Here is a 21412-nt window from a genome sequence, read left to right as displayed (position 1 = left end):
CTAGTCAAGCCCTTACTGAAGAAACACAACTTTGACCCATAGGTACTGGGTAAATATAATTTCCAATTTGCCTTATAAATAAAATAAATTCTCCCACTGGATGTGTTACAAAATAATAAGATGAATCCAACATATTAATTAATGAATTAATTAATTCATTAAAATGTGTAAACAAACAAACAAAAAACATTAATCTATAAAACACTGATGATTGTGTTGTCAAACAAGTCTATGAAGCTATCTATGAAAAAGTTTAATATGCAACACAAATTACACAATGTGATACAATAGGTAGTGGGGATCCCTGCGTCATCTCTCTCTCTCTCAGCTAAGGGGTCCTTGTGCTAAAAAACAAAACGGTGTACTTGATTGAAGGGAGGCAGGCCACACAACTTAAATGCACAGTGGATTATTTATTTAGAAGGAAAATACACGTGAATAATGTACTTTGATGTAAGACCCAAACAACCAGCAGGACATGAACTAAAACACTACAGGATGGAATCAAGAAGATACAATTAGGCAAGGTCAATTAAAGGGATATTTCACTTCAAAACACTGGTGGGGTCATTTTAATGTCTACTCTGGCTTTTGTGTGTCACCCCAGACCGTTTTAAAGTTCTAAGTTCAATATTTAAATATTCAATATGTATTTGATTAAAAAAAAATATATATACATTAATATTTAAAAATGAAAAAAAGGAATTGAAAAAACTTGGCATTAGGACAATATCAGTCACAGAATGGTTAAAATGAAGTTTGAAGTTACAATGGGTTTATATGGGAAGGGGAGTGTCATGAATATTAAAATCTAAATACTGAATCAAGCAACTTAAAAACTGTGTGGGGTGAAACACAAAAGCCAGAGTAGACGTTAAAATTACCCCAGGCGTGTTTTAAAGTGAACTACCCCTTTAAGTCTAATTATAAAAGAATTATAAAATCCTACTTGTTGGATATAAGGTGTTTTATCTGAAAAAGCATTATTTCCTACACTTCCTCCTGTGTTCAACTGCATACACCAGTGGTTCTCACACTTCTTCATGTCAAAGACCCCCAACATCAATATGCTTTTGGCTGCAGACCCTCATATACACATGAGTTGTGTTGTTAAAACGATTCAGAAATATGATCTACAAGCTCGCAATGTGACGCATTGTGAGCTTGTAGATCAGCTATTTTCAAATACCCATGTATATACGGTATAGGTTTGAAGGGGTTAAACTGATCTTGATGCTATATTAACTCATTTTGCTTGGGGACCCCACTTTGAGAACCACTGGCCTACAATAGGCTACTGCAGTGGTTCCCAAACTGGGGGTCGGGACAGCCAGGGGGGTCCCCCAAATTATATTTGGGGGGGGGGGGGGGGTCCATGCTAATAGCTTAATGTGCAACATTGTTTCAACTCAACAGTAAACAAACCAACATACAGTATAAGCAGGGTATCTGCACATTAATAATGTTACAATTTAATGACTTTTAAGACCTTATTAGGACCACATTGGCCAAATTGTCAAATGCTATGTAAAAAATAGGCAAACGTTGCGAAAATAGCCAATCTACAAGGGGGGGGGGGTCACAGCCTGAAAAGGTTGAGAACACTTGGTCTACAGACAGTACAGAATGTCTACAGTGGGAAGAGCAGGAAGCCACTGAAAGTAGTGTGGTGGTTCACATTGTCAAATACTTGAAAATTGTTCCCCCAAGTGATCAAATTCACTTTGTCTCCGGCATTGAGTGACAGAATCACTGCTCCGCTGGTGCTGTCGCTGTGATGTTTTCCATTGGATTGCCAGGTGGTGACTTGCTGATGGCCGTTCTTCACCAGCTTGGCCCCGGAGTAATAAGCACTGTAGCCGAACGTTGTGAAGGTGAACTGGAACGCTCCCTTCAGCGGAGCAGTGAAGATACCTGTGAGACACACCAGCAATATGGAATTATTAGGGGCCGCGTGTCCGCGTAGCGTTTTGTGTTGTATCCTTTTAGAATAACTTTTGACCAGTGGTGCAGTGGTGATTTTTTTTGGTGGTACGCTATTTTAATGACGTCACCACTTGAACCCTAGCATCCCTATTCTCGGGAGGAACATTCAAAAATGGCAGAAGCTCACAATCAAGTGTGTAGATCGGCTATTTTATAGTTTACTAAGTATTGAGGGATTAAGCGGGAAAATACACATTAAGGGATTTTTCACTTTCAAGCACATGTTTGGGGTACTTTTAAGATCTACTTGGACTTTTGTGAACACCCCAGACAGATTTTAAGTTGCTTGATTCAGTATTTTTATATATATATATTTTAACAGACACGACCCCCTTCCTATACAAACCGATTGTAACTTCAAACTCCATTTTAACCATGTTAGATACTTTGAAAACACCCGTCCTTGGTTCTGGTGACTGATATTGTACTTCTAATGCGTGAGGAGACCATGTTTTTTCAATTACTATTTTAATGTATTATTTTCTTTAATACAATTTTATTTTATTTTATTTCCCTCCCAAAATATATAACAAATAAATGAAAAAAGTAATTGAAAAAACACGGTCTCCTCACGCATTAGAAGGACAATATCAGTTGTCAGTGTGTCTGATAAAATTAATATCAAATATCTAAATACTGAATCAAGCAACTTAAAAACTGTCTGGGGTAAAATAAAAGCCTGAGTAGACGTGAAAATGATCCCAAACATGTTTGAAAGTGAAATAACCCTTTCACATTAATTCATTAGAATAAAATACATTGATGATTGTGCAAGAATATGAAGCTGTCTATGAAATCTATGAAAAAGTTTAATCTGCAACTCAACTTTACTCATTATGTAGTGGGGGTCCCTGCTTCATCTCTCTCTCTCTCTCTCTCTCTCTCTCTCTCTCTCTCTCTCTCTCTCTCTCTCTCTCTCTCTCTCTCTCTCTCTCTCTCTCTCTCTCTCTCTCTCTCAGCTAAGGGGTCTTTGGCCAGAAAAAAACATTAAAGACCAGTTTTCTGTGGCTGTGATTTGTCAGCTGGCTCTCAGTACCTGTGGCAGGGTTGTAGGCATTGCCGTTGTTGATGAAGACATTCTTGAACACGATGGTTTGGACACCAGCGGGTCCAACGTGCACATTAGCCCTCTCTCCCAACGATGCAGAAAAGCCCACTTTTAGACCAACTGAGAACAATTGAGAAAGAGAGAATGGAGAAAACATTACAATTTCTCATCATTTCATTTCACTCCATTTCCTGACGTTTTTGGTTAGTTAATCCATTAATCAGTTCAATTAATCAATATCATTCAAATAATCCAAACAGATTCGCCATTTTATCTAATTCATATAATGTATTAAATTATTTGTAACAAGACAACTCTTAACTTACCATCTCTCTTGAGGTTTCCGAGGTCTTTGTCGAAGGTGGTCAGTTGTGCTTTAGTTTATCGCTGCAGTGTTTTAAAGTTGGTTGTGAAAATAACAGATCTACAAGCTCACAACGCATCGCAATGCGAGGTGTTGTGAGTAGATTTGTTTTTGCCTCTTTTATTATTATATTATTTGACAATGTGTTGATTACCTTTGATGCAGTAATGGTCTTCTTTCATTTTTTCCCTATTTTTTTCTTTTAGGTATTAAAAAGGTCTTAAAAGTCCTTAAATTATCAAATCATGTGGAGCCCCCTGGGGGTCCCGACCCACAGGTTGAGAACCACTGCTATAGATGAGGGTTTGTTATTGAATCAGTGGTCAAATCTACCTTCATCACATCTGGAGACTGGGCAGTCCTCCCAGCGTTTCTTTGGGTCAGTGGTGTAGCACCATGGCATCCTCTCACCGTCTGGATTACGGCAGAAGTTGTCCTCCAGGCCTCTGACAAAAAAATATATGTAGGTACAGAAGGTCAGACAGACAGACAGACAGACCGATGGATAAATACGATAGATAAATACGATAGATAAATACAGTAGGTAGGTAGGTAGGTAGGTAGCTAGGTAGATAGGTAGATAGGTAGATAGGTAGATAGATAGATGGATGTTTGGCTCTGTCTTCTTACTTGTCTGGGTTGTTTGCGGCTGTGCGGCTGTGTCTGTGTGGTGTCTGTGCTGACCAGCTCTGGCAGGTTTTCCCAGAGATCGTCTTGGCAATCGTCCCCCGATAGTTTCTGCCGTCGCCAGTGTAGCAGGCCGGCTCTGGGACGATGGTAGGTGGACAGGACAGGAAGAATGGAGAGAGTAAACACAAGGACCAGTGTTTTGGTAGTGTTTTGTCTTTTATGACGCATACAACTCAATGATGCAGTTGGTATTATTATTATTATTATTATTATTATTATTACCCTTATTATAGGTAGGGCAAGTGATATTTTTGGACAAAATGTATTTTTGTTAAAAGGTTAAAGCTCTATATTCTGATACTATTCATTGCTATAGAGTGCTTATAATAACAGGGATCTTCCTGTCTCTTCAGCACTTTAATAAACAAATGTTCAACCAATCAGGAAAGAGCAGGCCTACCCATTTCAGCTTCAATTTTATATGGTTCCAGAATGTTGTCTGCTCATTGCTTTGAGTCACACTTTCACTTCTTTATCCTATGTATTCTGTTCTCTTTGCCTGATTGGATAAAATTGGTATCCTGACCCTGAAAATGCATTTTCTGTTTATTAAAGAGCTGTAGAGACAGGGAGACCCCTGCTACTGAACAAACACTCTAGTATAGCAACTATTACAATCAGAATATATTATTTTTCACTTACTTTAACAAAGGTATATCACTTATCATACCTTTTAATTTCAACAAAGCAATTCACTCAAGTTATCTGCTTGGCAGAGCTTACCTGCATTCTGCCTCGCCAGTGAATTCAGTTTAGCCTGGAGCTTTTCTGTGACGGCCGACAACTTCTTGTCCATCGTGGATTCCAGAGATGAATCTGACTCTTAACGTGGAAAGGTGCGTAAATACCAATAAATACAAAATATGTGCAGAAACAAGCTTAGTGAATGAGGCCCATTGAATTGAATGGTGAATGTCAGATAATATTGTTTCATGAGGAACTGCATTTAGGATTTTTATTTTATTTTATTGTGATTATTATTTTCAACAAGGCAAAAAGGCTCTCAAGTTATCTGATTGGCAGAGCTTACCTGCATTCTGCTTCGTCAGTGAGTTCAGGGCAGCCTGGAGCTCGGCCAACTTCTTCTCCGTCGTGGATTCCAGAGATCCGATGTTTTTGGCAAGTGTCGGCGGTGTCGCACACGGTGGCGACAGACTGCAGAACTGTCCAGGTCAAGAGGGCCAGGATGTGTGTCTTTGCCATCATGAGGATGTCCATGTTCTTGATGCACCTGTTGGGTAGCACTGGGTACACTGAGACAGAGGATGGAGGGGTAAAGGCCTTTATATAAGCAGAGCCAGAGCTGTCATCTGTCAACAAACTCCTGCAGGAAGGATGAAGGGGAATCCCCTTCTATCAGGAAATGATCGGTGGTGGAAAGTAACTAAGTACGTTAACCCAAATACTGTACTTTTTTTTCTCCAACCAAGTACCCACTGGTTGGAATAACGTGTTCCTTCCACACGCTACATCCTACCGGGGAAACTCCCCCCTGTCAGGTGATAAGAAGCGGTCTGCTAACTCCTCATGCGTTGAAGGAAGCATGAGCTGAGTTCGGGGCTCTCCCCAGGCTGGCAGAGGGAGCAGGGCTGTATTAGCCATTGGGCCGCCGGGGCCGTGGCCCAGGGGCCCTTGGCTCTCAGGGGCCCGGCCTTCGAGGGAACTGGGCCACCCCTCCAGTGATGAGCTGTGGATTTTTGAGCTAGGGGGGCTCTATTTTCTGACGTCACGTGCACGCACACGCATGTGCACATAGCCGATCAGCTCAGTGCTAGTTGAAATACTGTATTCAACATATGATTTTTTTATGTAATTATATCTCTTATTATTTAGTTGCATTGTTAATTTGTTGTCTCCGCCACGCCGAAGGCATGGCGGAGTATGTTTTGCACCCTGTCTGTCCGTCCGTCCTTCCGTCCGTCCGTGTGTCCATCTGTCTGTGAACAACTAATCTCCGGCACCGTTGGCCCGCTCGCTGCGAAACTGTGCACACACTCTCCCTGGATGCCAATTCAGAACCTCTGCCCCACATTTTTCACTTGGGCCTGTTATAGCGCCACCAGGAGGCCCATTTGTGAAAAACACATTGTTTTATATTACTCCTACAGATTTTAACCAAACATCACGCAAATCGGTACACAGTATCTGAGTTGTCATGTGATCAACACGGATCTGTCCGATTTTCCATATTCCATCCTGATTGGCTAAGATTGGCTTCCAAAGTTTGCAGCAGTGGTTCGTTTTGATGCCTCAAAATCATGAACGCAGCATGCGGTTTCCGTGAAATTGTGCACGCACATTCCCACTAGGCCGAGGAAGAAATGCCACTTAGAAATGTTAAAATCAGCCTCATGGTGGTGCTATAACAGGCCAATTCGCGTTTTTACCTATAACTGCACCGATCTGCGTGAAACTTTGCACGCACTCTCCCTAGAGGCCAAGGAAAAGCCTTTTAGAGCGCCACCAGGAGGCTGACTTTTGTAAAACTATTTTTTTGCTAAACTCATTCAGATTCTCTCAAAAAATCATGCAAATCGGTAAACAGTATCTCTATAGCCTATGTGATCAAGATGGAAGTGTCCGATATTTCATATTCCATCCTAATTGGCTAACATTGGCTTCCAAAGTTTGCTGGATAGGTCCGTTTGAACAAAATGCCTCAAATAATGAACGCAACGTGCGATTTCTGTGAAATTTTGCACACACATTCCCACTAGGCCAAGGAAGAAATACCACCCTTTTCACATTGGCTTGTTATAGCGCCACCAGCAGGTCTAATTTAGCAAAACACATTTTTTTAACAAAATGCCTCAAATCATGAGAAGAAGAAATGGCTCCCCTTTTCACATTGGCTTATTATGGCGCCACCTGACCTGGCGGAGACCTGTGCTCCGAGGAGCACTTTTTCTAGTTGTTTTTATTTTTGTTTCAAATTAATCATTTTATTTTCCTTTTGGTTTTATATAAAAGCCCTTTACATAGACTCACCCACACATAAGTACTTAAAATAATCAGACAACTTGTCTTTGTCTTGTCTCAGAGAACTGGGTCCTCTGCTAAGAGATCCCCTTCACACTCTGCAGTGCAGAGACTGTTCACACATTCAATTCAAGTCCATGGCTTTTCTCGAGTAGCCTAATGCAAAGCAGCCAGGTAGAGGCTATTGAGAACGGCTCGCCGCTGACGGCGCGAACCTTGAGAGGCTATTGTTTAAACTTTAAGGTGTTAAATACCGCCGCTGACGGTTTGTGCTCGCTCGTGCATGTGGAGCACGCGCGAGCCCCCAGCCCCCATAGCGCCAGAGCTAAGGGGTCGCCGACCCCCTGAGCACCCCCTACAGCTCATTACAGCAGTGATTCTCGCTGGGTTTGAGGCCCTGACAAAGGCTCCTGGGGCTCCAAGGGCTCCTGGGGCCCTTGATGGATTAAGGATTTCATATCATACACACCATACCTGTAACTTTCACTAGATACAAAAAATCACACCCTGTGTGAAGTGGGCGGTGTCTTGCTAGCTAATCACAATACTGAATGGAGTCAACCAATCATGTACAAAAAATAAATAAATTTATTGAAACACTCTTTATGATGGAAGAAACCATAACTTGAAAAAAAGAAAATTTATATATTTTTTCAAGTTATGGTTTCTTATATAGGGCTATGCACATGTGTCATGTGACACTGGCCAATCACAGTCCTGAATAGACTGTGATTGGCCAATCACGGTGCATTGTACAAATTGTACAAATAAAATTGTACAAAATTGTACAAATATCCAAACCTCACTTATAGGGGCGGTTTCACCGCCCAAAAATACAATAAATCTTATACACTCTGTATGGTATATGGAGTATGTTAATACAATATAACTTATACAATTTTGTATGGTAGAGTATGTTAATACAATATAACTTATACAATTGGGGGTATTTTGTCTCCCTGCTCTTCTATTGAGACAAAGGTTGTGTCAAAGGTAATGTCTCACCTCGACAAAAGATCCAACACGGATTTTGACCTGAGGGTCAAGATTCAATTTATCCCCTGAGCAGGCTGGCTCTATTAGCTCAATGGTAAAAAATAAATCATCACCATAATCATCATCATCTTGTTTTGTGTTTCTTGGATTTTTTTTTTCAGCAGAATTAAGAATTCTACTTTATGGATTAGGTCCGTGGAGAATATAAAAGTGACTATAGAGCCGTGGTTTCCAAACAATGGGTCGGGGACCATTCATGCATTTTTAAAGATTCTTTCAAAAGTTTTTCAAAAACTTTCCCCCAAAAATACGCATATTTTTCTGCAAACATTTTCCTCGTCAAACTTCCTACATAAAGTTCGGGAGAATGCTCTTCAGAAGTTGCGAGTGACATCATTTTGTAGTTATCACGTCCCTTTCCGAAGAAAACTTCGGAAAAAGTATGGACGGGCCTTAATTCACACAATTATTTGGCAGGCTGTTTGGGTCACACAGTCGTTGGTATGGTAGCTCCAGTGATCCATGTAGTACAAGGAAATAAAGAACTACCCTCATCATCATAATCATCATCATAATCTTAAACAAACAACTTTTACTTTCTCGGTGCAGCACATAGTTGCATAAACAAGGTCTTTTATTTTCAGGTATTAGGCCATGAGGTGAACCATGAAAAAGTGACTTTTTGTTCCTATGTCTGGGCACTACTTTTTCAATGCATTTTTGCATAGATTACACCCTTGTGGACTTCTCAGCAAAAAAATATTTGGCAGTTTTTTGTCACAATCCATAAATGTATACATATACATGTGAATTACCAAAACATTTAAATCTTATGCTGATTGTTTTGCTTATGAATGTAATGATATTAATTGTATTCAATCTCCATTCAATCTCTGTCATACTATAATGTTTATGTGTACCTATTAGACAAGTATTGGTGCCTTACTATTCTTATATGTGAATTTAAACCATGAACAAAGCTTTAATAAAAACACTTCAACTTGAGTTATTGGCACCCAACAAAATTAAACATCACACATGGTACATTGTCCTCAACACACATGTTTCATACATAAAAAATGTCAGAATATGAAAAATAGATACATAACACTTTGACCCCAAAGTGCAGAAATCAATCAAAATGCTGCCCTTCCCCCAACATTTTAAATAATGGCAAAAATGTACAACACTAGAATAGATGCATTAAAGCAAAGAGTTTTCCAACTGGTGTTCCGTGAAAGTATTGCATGTGGTCCCTGACCATGCATTTAGTAATGTAGGAAAGTGAAGATTTGTATGTGTATATTTTTCTCGACCTGATTGACCAATCAGAATCAAGCATTCATTGGACTGGTATATCTAATGTGTGCTTGTGAACGTGTTGAATGTCCAGTAACCTTTGGTTCCAAAAGCGAGGATAGATATAAAGGAAGTTTACCACACAAGGCCTTATAAATAAAGATGGTGACCTTCACCTTTGACCTATCGACAGCAGTGTCCAACTGGGACATATCCTCCTGGTTTCTCTTTACACCATGGGTCTTCAACAGGGGGTCCGGGACCCCTAGTGGGTCCACAGAGTTACTACAGGGGGGCTGCCAAATATTTGGGGGATCTGTGTGATGTATTTTCTTTTACATTAACCACTTCAACCCTAGCAACCCTATCCCGTCGAAAATAGCCGATCTACAAGCTCACAATGCGCCACAGTGCAACGTGTTGTCCAACTTGTCCCTGGTTCGTCTGTCAATGGTTCCTTGGCCATAGAGAGCCCGCCTTGGATGCCGGACGTCCCGGGTTTGATTCCAGGCCTCAGCCATGTGTCAAAGTTTCCCTGAGCAAAACAATAACTCCAGTGCAGTCATTTAGGTTTTTACATCCCTGCTCAAAACTCACTTATTTTCCCTTGCTTTTAATCATATGTGAGCATGTTTGCTAATGTTTATTGTTTTTTTGTTTCCATGTGTAATGTATGTCTGTATGTATATGATTCTTTTGATGTTCAGTTGTTTTGTTTCTTTCTGTGCTGCACTGTGGGCAATCTTTGGTTGTATGTAAATGTGCTAATATGAATAAAGTTTGATTTCATTTGAACTGCTTCCTCCTCCGCGCTATAACTTGTCTATCCAAAACTAGATATTCAACTTGATGTTCACAGATGGAACAAGATACAGAGAGTAATATAATAGAAATATATTTGTTTCCTTGTCACGCAACGTCCACCATCATAGTGTGGTTTTCTTCCTCATACACTCACTGTTATTGGATTCTTTTTTAAGCTTCGCACATGAGTTCACACACTGGGGCGGCCATAGTTTTACACAGTTCTCTCTCTTGACAAACTGGCTATTCAACTTGATGTTCAGTTGATAGATAGAGACAGAGGGGGATTTTTTTTTTGCACATTTGTTTTCTTGTCATTCAACCTCCACCATCAGTTTGATACCCTTCCTCATAACTTCACAATTTTTTCACCTCAAACTGTGCTGTATTTATTAGTGCCAGTTTACTTCTCTTGTCCACCAGCTACTGTATATAACACCAGCTTATTTTATTTCATATTATTTGATTTGATTTGCTGTAGCAAAACAGCATGTACAGTACTCCTTCATAAATAAGTATATATATATATATAAATCTATTCCATGTTCCCCCAGTAGTCTAAATTCTGTCAATTTCCAGCACTGGTTACTATAAAGGTATATCTGGGCAGCCATAGCTGAATGTTTAGAGAGCCTGCCCGGGAAGCGAGAGGTCCCAGGTTTGATTCCAGACCTCAGCCATGTGTCAAAGTGTCCCTGAGCACTCCAGACCCAGAATGACTGTGGCTGCGAGAGCTGTAGTTACGAGTGTCCTCGCTGGACATGACTGTGTAATGTGAGACAGGCAGCAGGCAGCTACTACTACTACTACTGCTACACCTGGTGATGAGCGCTGACAGGTATAGTCCCTACTGTGCAGTGTTGCCATGTCTGCATATTATAAGCGACATTGGGCTTGTTTTTCTGTAAAGTTGCTTGTAAATATTGGGCTTGGACTTGTTCTGAAAGTGTAGCTGCTTATTTGGGATTGTTTCTAAAGTGTAGTTGTTTATTTGGGCCTGTTTTAAAGTGTAGTTGTTTATTTGGGCTTGTTTCTAAAGTGTAGTTGCTTATTTGGGCCTGTTTTAAAGTGTAGTTGTTTATTTGACACGGTTCTATCTATTGTTGTCTCCGCCAGGCCGAAAGGCATGGCGAGAGTGTATGTTTTGCCCCCTGTCCGTCCGTCCGTCCGTCCTTCCGTCCGTGTGTGTGTGTGTCTGTCCTTCTGTCTGCGACCAGCTAATCTCCACCACCCGGTCGCTGTGAAACTGCGCACACTCTCCCTGGATGCCACAGCAGAACCTCTGCCCCACATTTTTCAGATTAGCCTGTCATAGCGCCACCATGAGGCCGACTTTTGCTAAACAATTTTTTTTATATTACTCCTACAGATTTTGTCCAAAAAACACGCAAATCGGTACACACTATCTCCATAGCCATGAGATCAACACGGATCTGTCTGATTTTCCATATTCTATCCTGATTGGCTAAAATTGGCTTCCAAAGTTTCGAACAAAATGGCTCAAATCATGAACGCAGTATGCGATTTGCGTGAAATTTTCCACGTAGATTCCCACTTGGCCCAGGAAGAAATGCCACTTGAAAACGTTCAAATCAGCCTCATGGTGGCGCTATAACAGGCCGATTCACGTTTTTAGTTATAACTGCATCGATCTGCGTGAAACTTTGCACGCACACTCCCTAGAGGCCTAGGAAAAACATTTGCCCTGCATTTTTCACATGCCTTTTAGAGTGCCACCAAGAGGCTGAGTTTTGTAAAACCCATTTTTTGCTCTTACTCCTTCAGATTCTGTCCAAAAATCACGCAAATCGGTACACAGTATCTCTATAGTCATGTTTTCAAGATGGATGTGTCCGATATTTCATATTCCATCCTACTTGGCTAACATTGCCTTCCAAAATTTGCAGGATAGGTCCGTTTTGAACAAAATTCCTCAAAACATGAACGCAGTGTGCGATTTCCGTGAAATTTTGCACGCACATCCCCACTAGGCCGAGGAAGAAATGCCACCCTTTTCACATTGGCCTGTTATAGCGCCACCAGCAGGTCTAATTTAGCAAACCACATTTTTGGAACAAAATGCCTCAAATCATGAACGCAGTGTCCGATTGCCGTGCAAGGCCTAAGAAGAAATGGCACCCTTTTCACATTGACCTATTATAGCGCCACCAGGAGGCCACAATAATCTACCTGACCTGGCGGAGACCTGTGCTCCGAGGAGCACTTTTTCTAGTTAGAATTTGAATTAGTGAAATCATATATTTTTGAAATAAGCTAATCAGAGCAAAGTTCAAATCATTGCAATGTTCAGACCAACAAAAAACGCAATATTATGTTACAAATCGTCAGTGTCCAGCCGGGACCAGCTAACTCCATTTTCATTTTCTTTTTTTTCTCATAAATCAACGCTATTGAACCCCCTCTACATCTGTGTAATTTTTTTTTAATAAGTATTAAAAAGCGCCTCTGACGAAAACTCCTAACTCCATTGGACCCTCAAACTGTCCGTCAAAAACAAACAACTCCCCCCTCCTCTTAGGCTCTCAGAGAAGCTCTGCTCTGTATGAGGCAGACAGGGGGAAGATTTTTCAATGCTTTTGGGAGAACATAAACTGGGAAGAGAAGAGAATGTATGTGCAAGGTTTGATAGATGTCACCCCAGTAAAGAGGAGAAGTGTGCAGGAGTTTGTTTCAAACATCTCCAAGAGCTCAAGGAGATCATGCCAAAAGACTTTCACAGCTTTTATGACAATCTAAAGCACTAAGAAACACCCACCACACACACGCAACACACAACACACAACAGTGTGATAATAAAATGTTGATAGGTATATGATAGGTAAATTCAACTGTGGTTGTTATTGTTAGTGCAGTAGGCTACAGATTTGATAGGCTACAGATTCTATTTTTCATGAATGTATTTTGTATTTATATGCCATTTATTTATTGTTGATGTGCCATGATTGCTTTTGTTTAATACATGATTGAGTATTGAGGCAGAATTGTTTGTTGCACTCAACTGTAGAAGAACAACAGTGAGTTAGATCCATGGTTGTTTACAATGCATGTTAAAATAAAAGTTGTTTAAGTACAGAATTCAGCTTGATCTATACTTAGTATATCTCTGCTGTCCGGCCGGAACCAGCTAAATCCAAAATGGTAATTGTTCAGGAAATGAAAAACTAAATATCAATTTTTCTGAAAATGAAGAAAACCTTATATTTTTAAAACAAAGCAATACTGCCTCATCAAACTTGGTATTGTGACTTTATATATTATCAGATACTTGCATGTGTCATTATATTATCACCACTTTACCCAAATCTAGCTCAAGCGGAGTTAGGAGTTTTGTCCAAACACAAATCCAGCGCAAGTGGAGTTAGGAGGTTTTGTCCATCATTGATAAGAACAGCTGGCAATGGATCTCAAAGCTCACAACACATCACAACGCATTGTGAGCTTGGAGATCAGCTATTTATGGTGAGCGCCATCCTCATATACTAAGTATAGATCAAGCTGAATTCTGTACTTAAACAACTTTTATTTTAACATGCATTGTAAACAACCATGGATCTAACTGTTACCACTGTTGTTCTTCTACAGTTGAGTGCAACAAACAATTCTGCCTCAATACTCAATCATGTATTTAACAAAAGCAATCATGGCACACCAACAATAAATAAATGGCATATAAATACAAAATACATTCATGAAAAATAGAATCTGTAGCCTATCAAATCTGCAGCCTACTGCACTAACAACCACAGTTGAATTTACCTATCATATACCTATCAACATTTCACACTGTTGTGTGTTGCGTGTGTGTGGTGGGTGTTTCTTAGTGCTTTAGATTGTCATAAAAGCTGTGAAAGTCTTTTGGCATGATCTCCTTGAGCTCTTGGAGATGTTTGAAACAAACTCCTACACACACTCATTCTCTGTCCATTAACATTTAAAAAGAAAACACGAGCAGATGACCTTTGTGAAGACACCCTTCTCCTCTTTACTGGGGTGACATCTATCAAACCTTGCACATACATTCTCTTCTCTTCCCAGTTTATGTTCTCCCAAAAGCATTGAAAAATCTTCTCCCTGTCTGCCTCATACAGTGCAGAGCTTCTCTGAGAGCCTGAGAGGAGGGGGGAGTTGTTTGTTTTTGACGGACAGTTTGAGGGTCCAATGGAGTTAGGAGTTTTCGTCAGAGGCGCTTTTTAATACTTTTCATATGTTATTATTAAAAAAAGAATTACACAGATGTAGAGGGGGTTCAATAGCGTTGATTTATGAAAAAAAAAGAAAAAAACTGAAAATGGAGTTAGCTGGTCCCGGCTGGACACTGACGATATGAGGATGGCGCTCACCATAAATAGCTGATCTCCAAGATCACAATGCGTTGTGATGTGTTGTGAGCTTTGAGATCCATTGCCAGCTGTTCTTATCAATGATGGACAAAACCTTCTAACTCCACATGCGCTGGATTTGTGTTTGGACAAAACTCCTAACTCCACTTGAGCTGGATTTGGGTAGTGGTGATAATATAATGACATATGCAAGTATCTGATAATATATAAAGTCACAATACCAAGTTTGATGAGGCAGTATTGCTTTGTTTTAAAAAATATAAGGTTTTCTTCATTTTCAGAAAATTTTTTATTTTGTTTTTCATTTCCTGAACAATTACCATTTTGGATTTAGCTGGTTCCGGCCGGACAGCAGAGAAATACAATACACTGTAGTGCTGACACCCGTTGATTAGACCTAAGATTAACCAAAACTGTACACCTAGCAATTAAAGATTTAAAAAAATAAATTGATATGATAAAGACTTTGCTAGCTGCTGAGGGTAGGGAGAGATTTCTCTGCCTTGAGAAGTAATTTTATAGGGGAGCCCCTTCGTTTCTGTTCAACACAATGTGAAATCAAATCCTCTCTCTCTGCCAGCCATAAAGCCTCACCGACCGCAATTACCTCTTTGTGGCCCCCGCCGAATGTAGAATTCTTGGACAGGACACAAAAGCACCTGCAGAACTCAGGTGACAGAAATCCTTCCTTCTCAAGGCATCTGTGTGTATGTTTCTTTTTTATGGGACCTGCAAAACAGCACATACAGTACATTGGTGTATTAAAGGCAGTGCTGGAAAAAGTACTCACATGTTTTACTCAAGTAAAAGTATCAATACTGCTATGTAGAAGTACTCTGTTACAAATAAAATTCCGGAATTCAAAATGGACTTGAGTAAAAGTACAAAAGTATTGGTATCAAAATGTACTTACAGTACCAAAGCAAAAGTATGAAAATGTACGAAAAGGTCTATGAGGTCTACGAGCTCGCAACGCGTCGCAATGAGACACGTTGTGAGCTTGTAGATCAGCTATTTTCAAATAGCCTAGGTATCAAATAGGGCTAAAGCGGTTAATGTATGTTTTATAATGTAATATATTTATATCTGCAAAGTAAATAGTAACTATAAAGTTTTAAAATAATTGTAGTCGAGTAAAAGTACAATATTTGCCTCTGAGATTTAGTGGAGTAGAAGTAAAAGTAAAGCAAATTGGAAATACTCAAGAAAAGTTAAAAGTAACTCAAAATTGTACTTAGGTACAATACTTAGTTACTTTCCACCACTGATTAAAGGCATATTCCGTTTTGTTCACATTGTAATTTGTATTATGGAGTAGCAGTTGAAAAGGATAATTTCAGTTATACATTATGCCAATGTGATGTCTAAGTTCTTTAGGAACTGGCTGTGTTGCACATTCATCAATTTGTATTTTGTTCAAGTTAGTCCATTTTAATGAGTCAATTAAAAAAAATCTTCATTTTATAAATTCATTTAAATCTAAATGCAAGTGTGACTTCAAACATGCATGTTGCAATAAGGAGCCTGTCACTTAACTGTGGATCAACTACATGTCAAGGTTACCGTGCTTTTCATATTTTCAGTGGCTATAGGTGAAGTAAACACCGTCATCAACAACATGGTTTACAGGGAAATTACCTGTCACTATATGTAAATATTCTTTCAAGTCTGCATGCCACTGAAGCACAAATCATGTTGTTCCTCTTCGATGCCTAACATGAGTCAGTTGTTTTTTCTAATCATGATGGAACCATAGGCTCAAACAGTACAGTACAGTAGGTCTTAATACAAGTTGGACAGTAAGCTGGCAGATAAATCCTATTAGTCATAATGATTATTATAATTAGATGTGTGTGTGTGTGTGTGTGTGTGTGTGTGTGTGTGTGTGTGTGTGTGTGTGTGTGTGTGTGTGTGTGTGTGCTCGTGCGTACGTGCGTGCGTGTGTCTGCCTGTATGCATGTGTTTGTTTGCATGTTTGTGTTGTATTATTATAAATTAATACCCAAGTGGGAAACTGAGCCTCGACTATGGAGACATAGGGGCATTCAAGGAATAAGAGGAGTATCACTGCTGCATCTCCATTGGGAAATGCCCTAAGTGTGTAAGAGGAGAATACTTAACACTAGAAAAAACACTGCCACATAGCTCAAACTAATTACACGTCAAAGGGGACTACCACTCATTTTCAACATTGAACTATGTCTTTAATACACCTTAGAGCTGTTGTGTGGAAATAAGAAAAAAATCACACCCTGTGTGAAGGAAGCGGTGCCTTTGATGAGCTTATTTAATTGGGCTATATATGAACTAGAGAAACAATGTTAAATTCATTTCAAGGCTACTGAACAGCGCCACTGGAAGCAAATCACACCCAGGTGTTAAGTGGTGCAGGTATATAGCAGGGGGGCCAAATGCATTCCAAGGTGAGTGGCAAAAAGTGATCTGTCATAGCTGACAGGGTGGGTACCCAAAAGCAGACACAGAGACAGGGAAGTGGTGGCAAACAATTGTTGTCTTTAATTAATATGTTTGTGGTGTGGGTGCTGTTGTAGTGTGAGGCCTGGTGGAGGCAGGGTACTGTTGTGACTGCCTTGACTCTTAATTGACAATGATTAACACCTGGCATAGGCAACCCCTCAGCTCATCATAGAGATCTTGCACCTGTGTGTGATTCATGGTAGGGGGAGTTATGTGTGTGCGTCTTCGTGTGCGTGTGCGTGTTTGTGTGTGTGTGCGCGGGGTGCATGTCGGCTTTCCGACATGTCGCCTTTCTGACGGTTACTAACCCTGCAACCCTAACCCTAACCGCACGCGGAAGCCACTAGTCGGAGTAGTGAGATGTCGGAATGGAAGGCGGTTACCGTGTGCTCGTGTACAGGTCTGGTACACGTGCACACGTGCGTGCGCACATACGTGTGCAGTCCTGGCTTGCTCGTGTTCAGTGCTGGCTTGTGTGTGTGCGTGTGTCTTGAAGTGGTGCATGTGTTGCAACGGTGCGCCTCGCAGGTCCCCATGTTATGTGTATGTGTGTGTGTGTGTGCGTGCACGCACGTGTGCAGTGCTGGCTTGTGTGTGTGTGTGTGCATGTCTTTAAGTGGCACATGTGTTGCAACGGTGCGCCTCGCAGGACCGTGTGTGTGTGTGTGTGTGTGTGTGTGTGTGTGTGTGTGTGTGTGTGTGTGCAGTGCTGGCTTGTGTGTGTGTGCAATGTCTTTAAGTGGCACATGTGTTGCAACGGTGCGCCTCGCAGGACCGCATGTTACGTGTGTGTGTGTGTGTGTGTGTGTGCTCGTTCGGGCACATGTGCAGTGCTGGCTTGTGTGTGTGTGTGCATGTCCGCATGTTACACGCGCACGTGCACGTGTGCAGTGCTGGCTTGTGTGTGTGTGTGTGTGCGTGCGTGCATGCGTGCGCACGTGTGTGTGTGTGTGTGTGTCTATGTCTTGAAGTGGCGCATGTGTTGCATCTTTGCCGTGCTCGGACGGACGGACGGACGGACGGACGGACGGACGGACGGACGGACCCACACATGCGGTCAAATGTAGAGCGGCTGGCACCGCTAAAAAGTCCCCCCCCCCCTTCTATGTTGGCTAGAACTGGAGAATTGATTGAGGTCATGTGATCAGTGATATACGCACGGTGTACTTTTGGCTCCGCCCTCTAGGCTGCTCTATTCACTAGAATGAGGAATCTGACTTGCCCATTCAGTGTGTCTTGAATATAAAGACTTATTAGAGCATTTTCAGCCAAATGATCTCTATTATCTACAAGTACTATGTCTTGTGAAATGTGATATATAACCATAATGCCATTATAAACTACTACAAGTCACACTGTTTCAGCTGAAAGTGAGATTCCTTATTCTAGTGAATGCAGCAGCCTAGAGGGCGGAGCCAAAAGTACACCGTGCGTATGTCACTGATCACATGACCTCAATCAATTCTCCAGTCCTAGGCAACATAGAAGGGGGGGGGGGGGACTTTTTTCTTATTTCCACGCAACAGCTCTAAGGTGTATTAAAGACATAGTTCAATGTTGAAAATGAGTGGTATTCCCCTTTAAGTGAATCATTTAGTATTTGGATGTAGTGAGGCGCAGGGAGCTGGTTATCATGAACAATAGAATCAATTCTCCTCTATACGCCCATCATTTAATTGATCTTTTAGGAGAGGACGTGACCTGTGCTAAGAGGTTCAATGGTTTTCAGTCTCCTGGACACAGACAACAGATATGCATACTACACCTTTCGGGGGGCTGACCGTGTGAGGGCTTAATTCATTCGTCTATTCACACAAACAACAATTTACCACGTTGATACTGCACGCAGGGTATTATTTCGCTTGAAGGCCTGATGGCCAGCTTCACTTTGAAAAGAGAGACGTCGGTTACCATACTGTAATCAGTGGTGGAAAGTAACTAAATACATGTACTTAAGTACTGTACTTAAGTAAAATGTTGAGGTATTTCAACTTTACTTGAGTATTTCCAATTTCCAATACTTTTACTTCTACTCCACTACATCTCAGAGGCAAACATTGTACTTTTACTCCACTACAATTATTTGAAAACTTTAGTTACTAGTTACTTTTAAGATATAAATTATGATATTATAAAACATACATTAACCACTTTAGCCCTATTTTGTACATAGGCTATTTTAAAATAGCCGATCTACAAGCTCACGTGATGCGACACGTTGTGAGCTTGTAGATCTGCTATTTTCAAACATTTTTTGTGCTTTGATGCCAATACTTTTGTACTGGACTTTTACTTGTAACAGAGTTTTTCTATATTGCAGTATTGGTACTTTTACTTAACCCTGCAAGACCCGGATATATTTAAAGAATTTCCCTTTTTCATTTTGGTCGTTGTGTAATGTGAATGTTTTTTTTAATATATATATATATATATATCATTTTTGGGGCTTTATCTGCCTTTATTGATAGGACAGTAGGCTGACAGGAAATGGGGAGAGAGATGGGGGGGTGACACACAGCAAAGGTCGTCGGGATCGGGAGTCGAACGCGCGACATGCTGTCAAGCTGGATTACCAGCATATGTGGTATGCCCCTGGACCGCGAGGCCAGCGGGCGCTCCAATGTGAATGTTCTATCCAGACAATACCACCTGTAAAATTTAACATGAAATTAGGAGCAAGCTAAAACCAAAAGGCAGATTCTTGCAAAAAAAAATGTATATTACGCCTACAGATTTTGTCCAAACATCACACAAATCGTTACACAGTATCTCTATTCAATAGTCATGTGATCGACACGATTTTCCATACTCCATACTTCGTTTTGAACAAAATACCTAAAATCTTGAACGCCGCTTGCGATTTCCGTGATATTTTGTACGCACATTCCCACTAGTTATAGCCCATTATTGTTATAGCGCCACCAGCAGGTCTAATTTACCAAAACACTTTTTTGGAACAAAATGCCTCAAATCATGAATGCAGTGTCCGATTGCCGTGAAAGGCCTGGAAGAAATGGCACCCTTTTCACATTGGCCTATTATAGCGCCACCAGGAGGCCACAATAACCTACCTGACCTGGCGGAGACTTGTGCTCCGAGGAGCACTTTTTCTAGTTTTGTTTCATTTTATGGAGGTACACGACTAACAGCTAATAGCAAAACTAGCAAAAAATCATGAATAACTAGAAAAAGTGCTCCTCGGAGCACAGGTCTCCGCCAGGTCAGGTAGGTTATTGTGGCCTCCTGGTGGTGCTATAATAGGCCAATGTGAAAATGGTGCTTTTTATTCTTAGGCCTTTCAATCGGACACTGCATTCATGATTTGAGGCATTTTGTTCCAAAAATGTGTTTTGCTAAATTAGACCTGCTGGTGGCACTCTAACAGGCCAATGTAAAAAGGGTGGCATTTCTTCCTCGGCCTAGTGGGAATCTATGTGCAAAATTTCACGGAAATTGCATGCTGCGTTCATGATTTGAGGCATTTTGTTCAAAACAGACCTCTCCTGCAAACTTTAGAAGCCAATGTTAGCCAATTAGGATGGAATATGAAACATCTGACAAATCTGTGTTGATCACATGACTATAGAGATACTGTGTACCGATTTGTGTGATTTTTGGACAGAATCTGAAGGAGTAATAGCAAAAAAAATGTTTTGCACAAATCGGCCACCTGGTGGCGCTCTAAAAGGCAGATGTGAAAAATGCAGGGCAAAGGTTTTTCCTTGGCCTCTAGGGAGTGTGCGTGCAAAGTGTAACGCAGATTGGTGCAGTTATAGGTAAAAACAAGAAATGGCCTGTTATAGCGCCACCATGAGGCTGATTTAAAAAAAATCAAGTGGCATTTCTTCCTCGGCCTAATGGGAATGGGCGCACACAATTTCACGGAAATCGCATGCTGCGTTAATGATTTGAGATTGTGTTCAAAAGGAACCAATCCTTGCAAACAATCTTAGCAAATCAGGATGGAATATGGAAAATCGGACATATCACAAGACTATAGAGATACTGTGTACCGATTTGCGTGAGGTTTGGACAAAATCTGTAGGAGTGATATAAAAAAAAAATCGCACAAATCGGCCTCCTGGTGGTGCTATAACAGGCCGATCTGAAAAATTAAAACCTTTTAAACCTTTAACACCTTTAAAACCTTTAACTATTTGACTGCCAGAGTAATAGTGTAATATGTGACGCTACTGCCAGCGAAAATGAGCAATTTCACTTTTTTTTAGCAATACAATTCTTTGATTAACTTTTTTGATCACCTTTGATGCCATGCTTTTACCTTACCAGTTTGTTGTCAAGTATATACAGCCCAAATAGGTAATAAGGCTGCATAGGTCTACTCTAGGGAGTCAGTATTAAGGGAGCAAAATAAACTCACCAATGTTCAGGGATTTCTATAGAGTG

At 40.7% G+C, this 21412-nt stretch overlaps 2 protein-coding genes across 2 annotated transcripts in view; one reads left to right on the top strand and one right to left on the bottom strand.

Moving 5' to 3' along the window:
- Window positions 1–21412, top strand: part of LOC308081384 (scavenger receptor cysteine-rich domain-containing group B protein-like) — a gene marked incomplete at both ends in the record, with an annotated part of 48000 nt that overhangs the window by 17341 nt on the left and 9247 nt on the right. The gene's annotated exons all lie outside the window — the stretch shown is intronic.
- Window positions 426–5336, bottom strand: LOC308081382 (plasminogen-like). Its single transcript, XM_080457757.1, has 6 exons — window positions 5119–5336; window positions 4812–4910; window positions 4029–4164; window positions 3732–3844; window positions 3023–3154; window positions 426–1914 (listed from the first exon to the last, which is right to left on the bottom strand). Exons 2-6 carry the CDS (start codon window positions 4882–4884, stop codon window positions 1631–1633), a joined length of 738 nt encoding a protein of 245 aa, XP_080313883.1. The 5' UTR covers window positions 4885–4910; window positions 5119–5336; the 3' UTR covers window positions 426–1630.

The sequence above is a fragment of the Gymnoscopelus braueri genome (assembly GCF_963280865.1).
Source record: "Gymnoscopelus braueri genome assembly, contig: SCAFFOLD_43, whole genome shotgun sequence".
Classification (NCBI taxonomy): Eukaryota; Metazoa; Chordata; class Actinopteri; order Myctophiformes; family Myctophidae; genus Gymnoscopelus; species Gymnoscopelus braueri.
The sequence above is the reverse complement of the archived record's forward strand: the minus strand, read 5'-3'. Positions and strand labels throughout refer to the sequence as shown.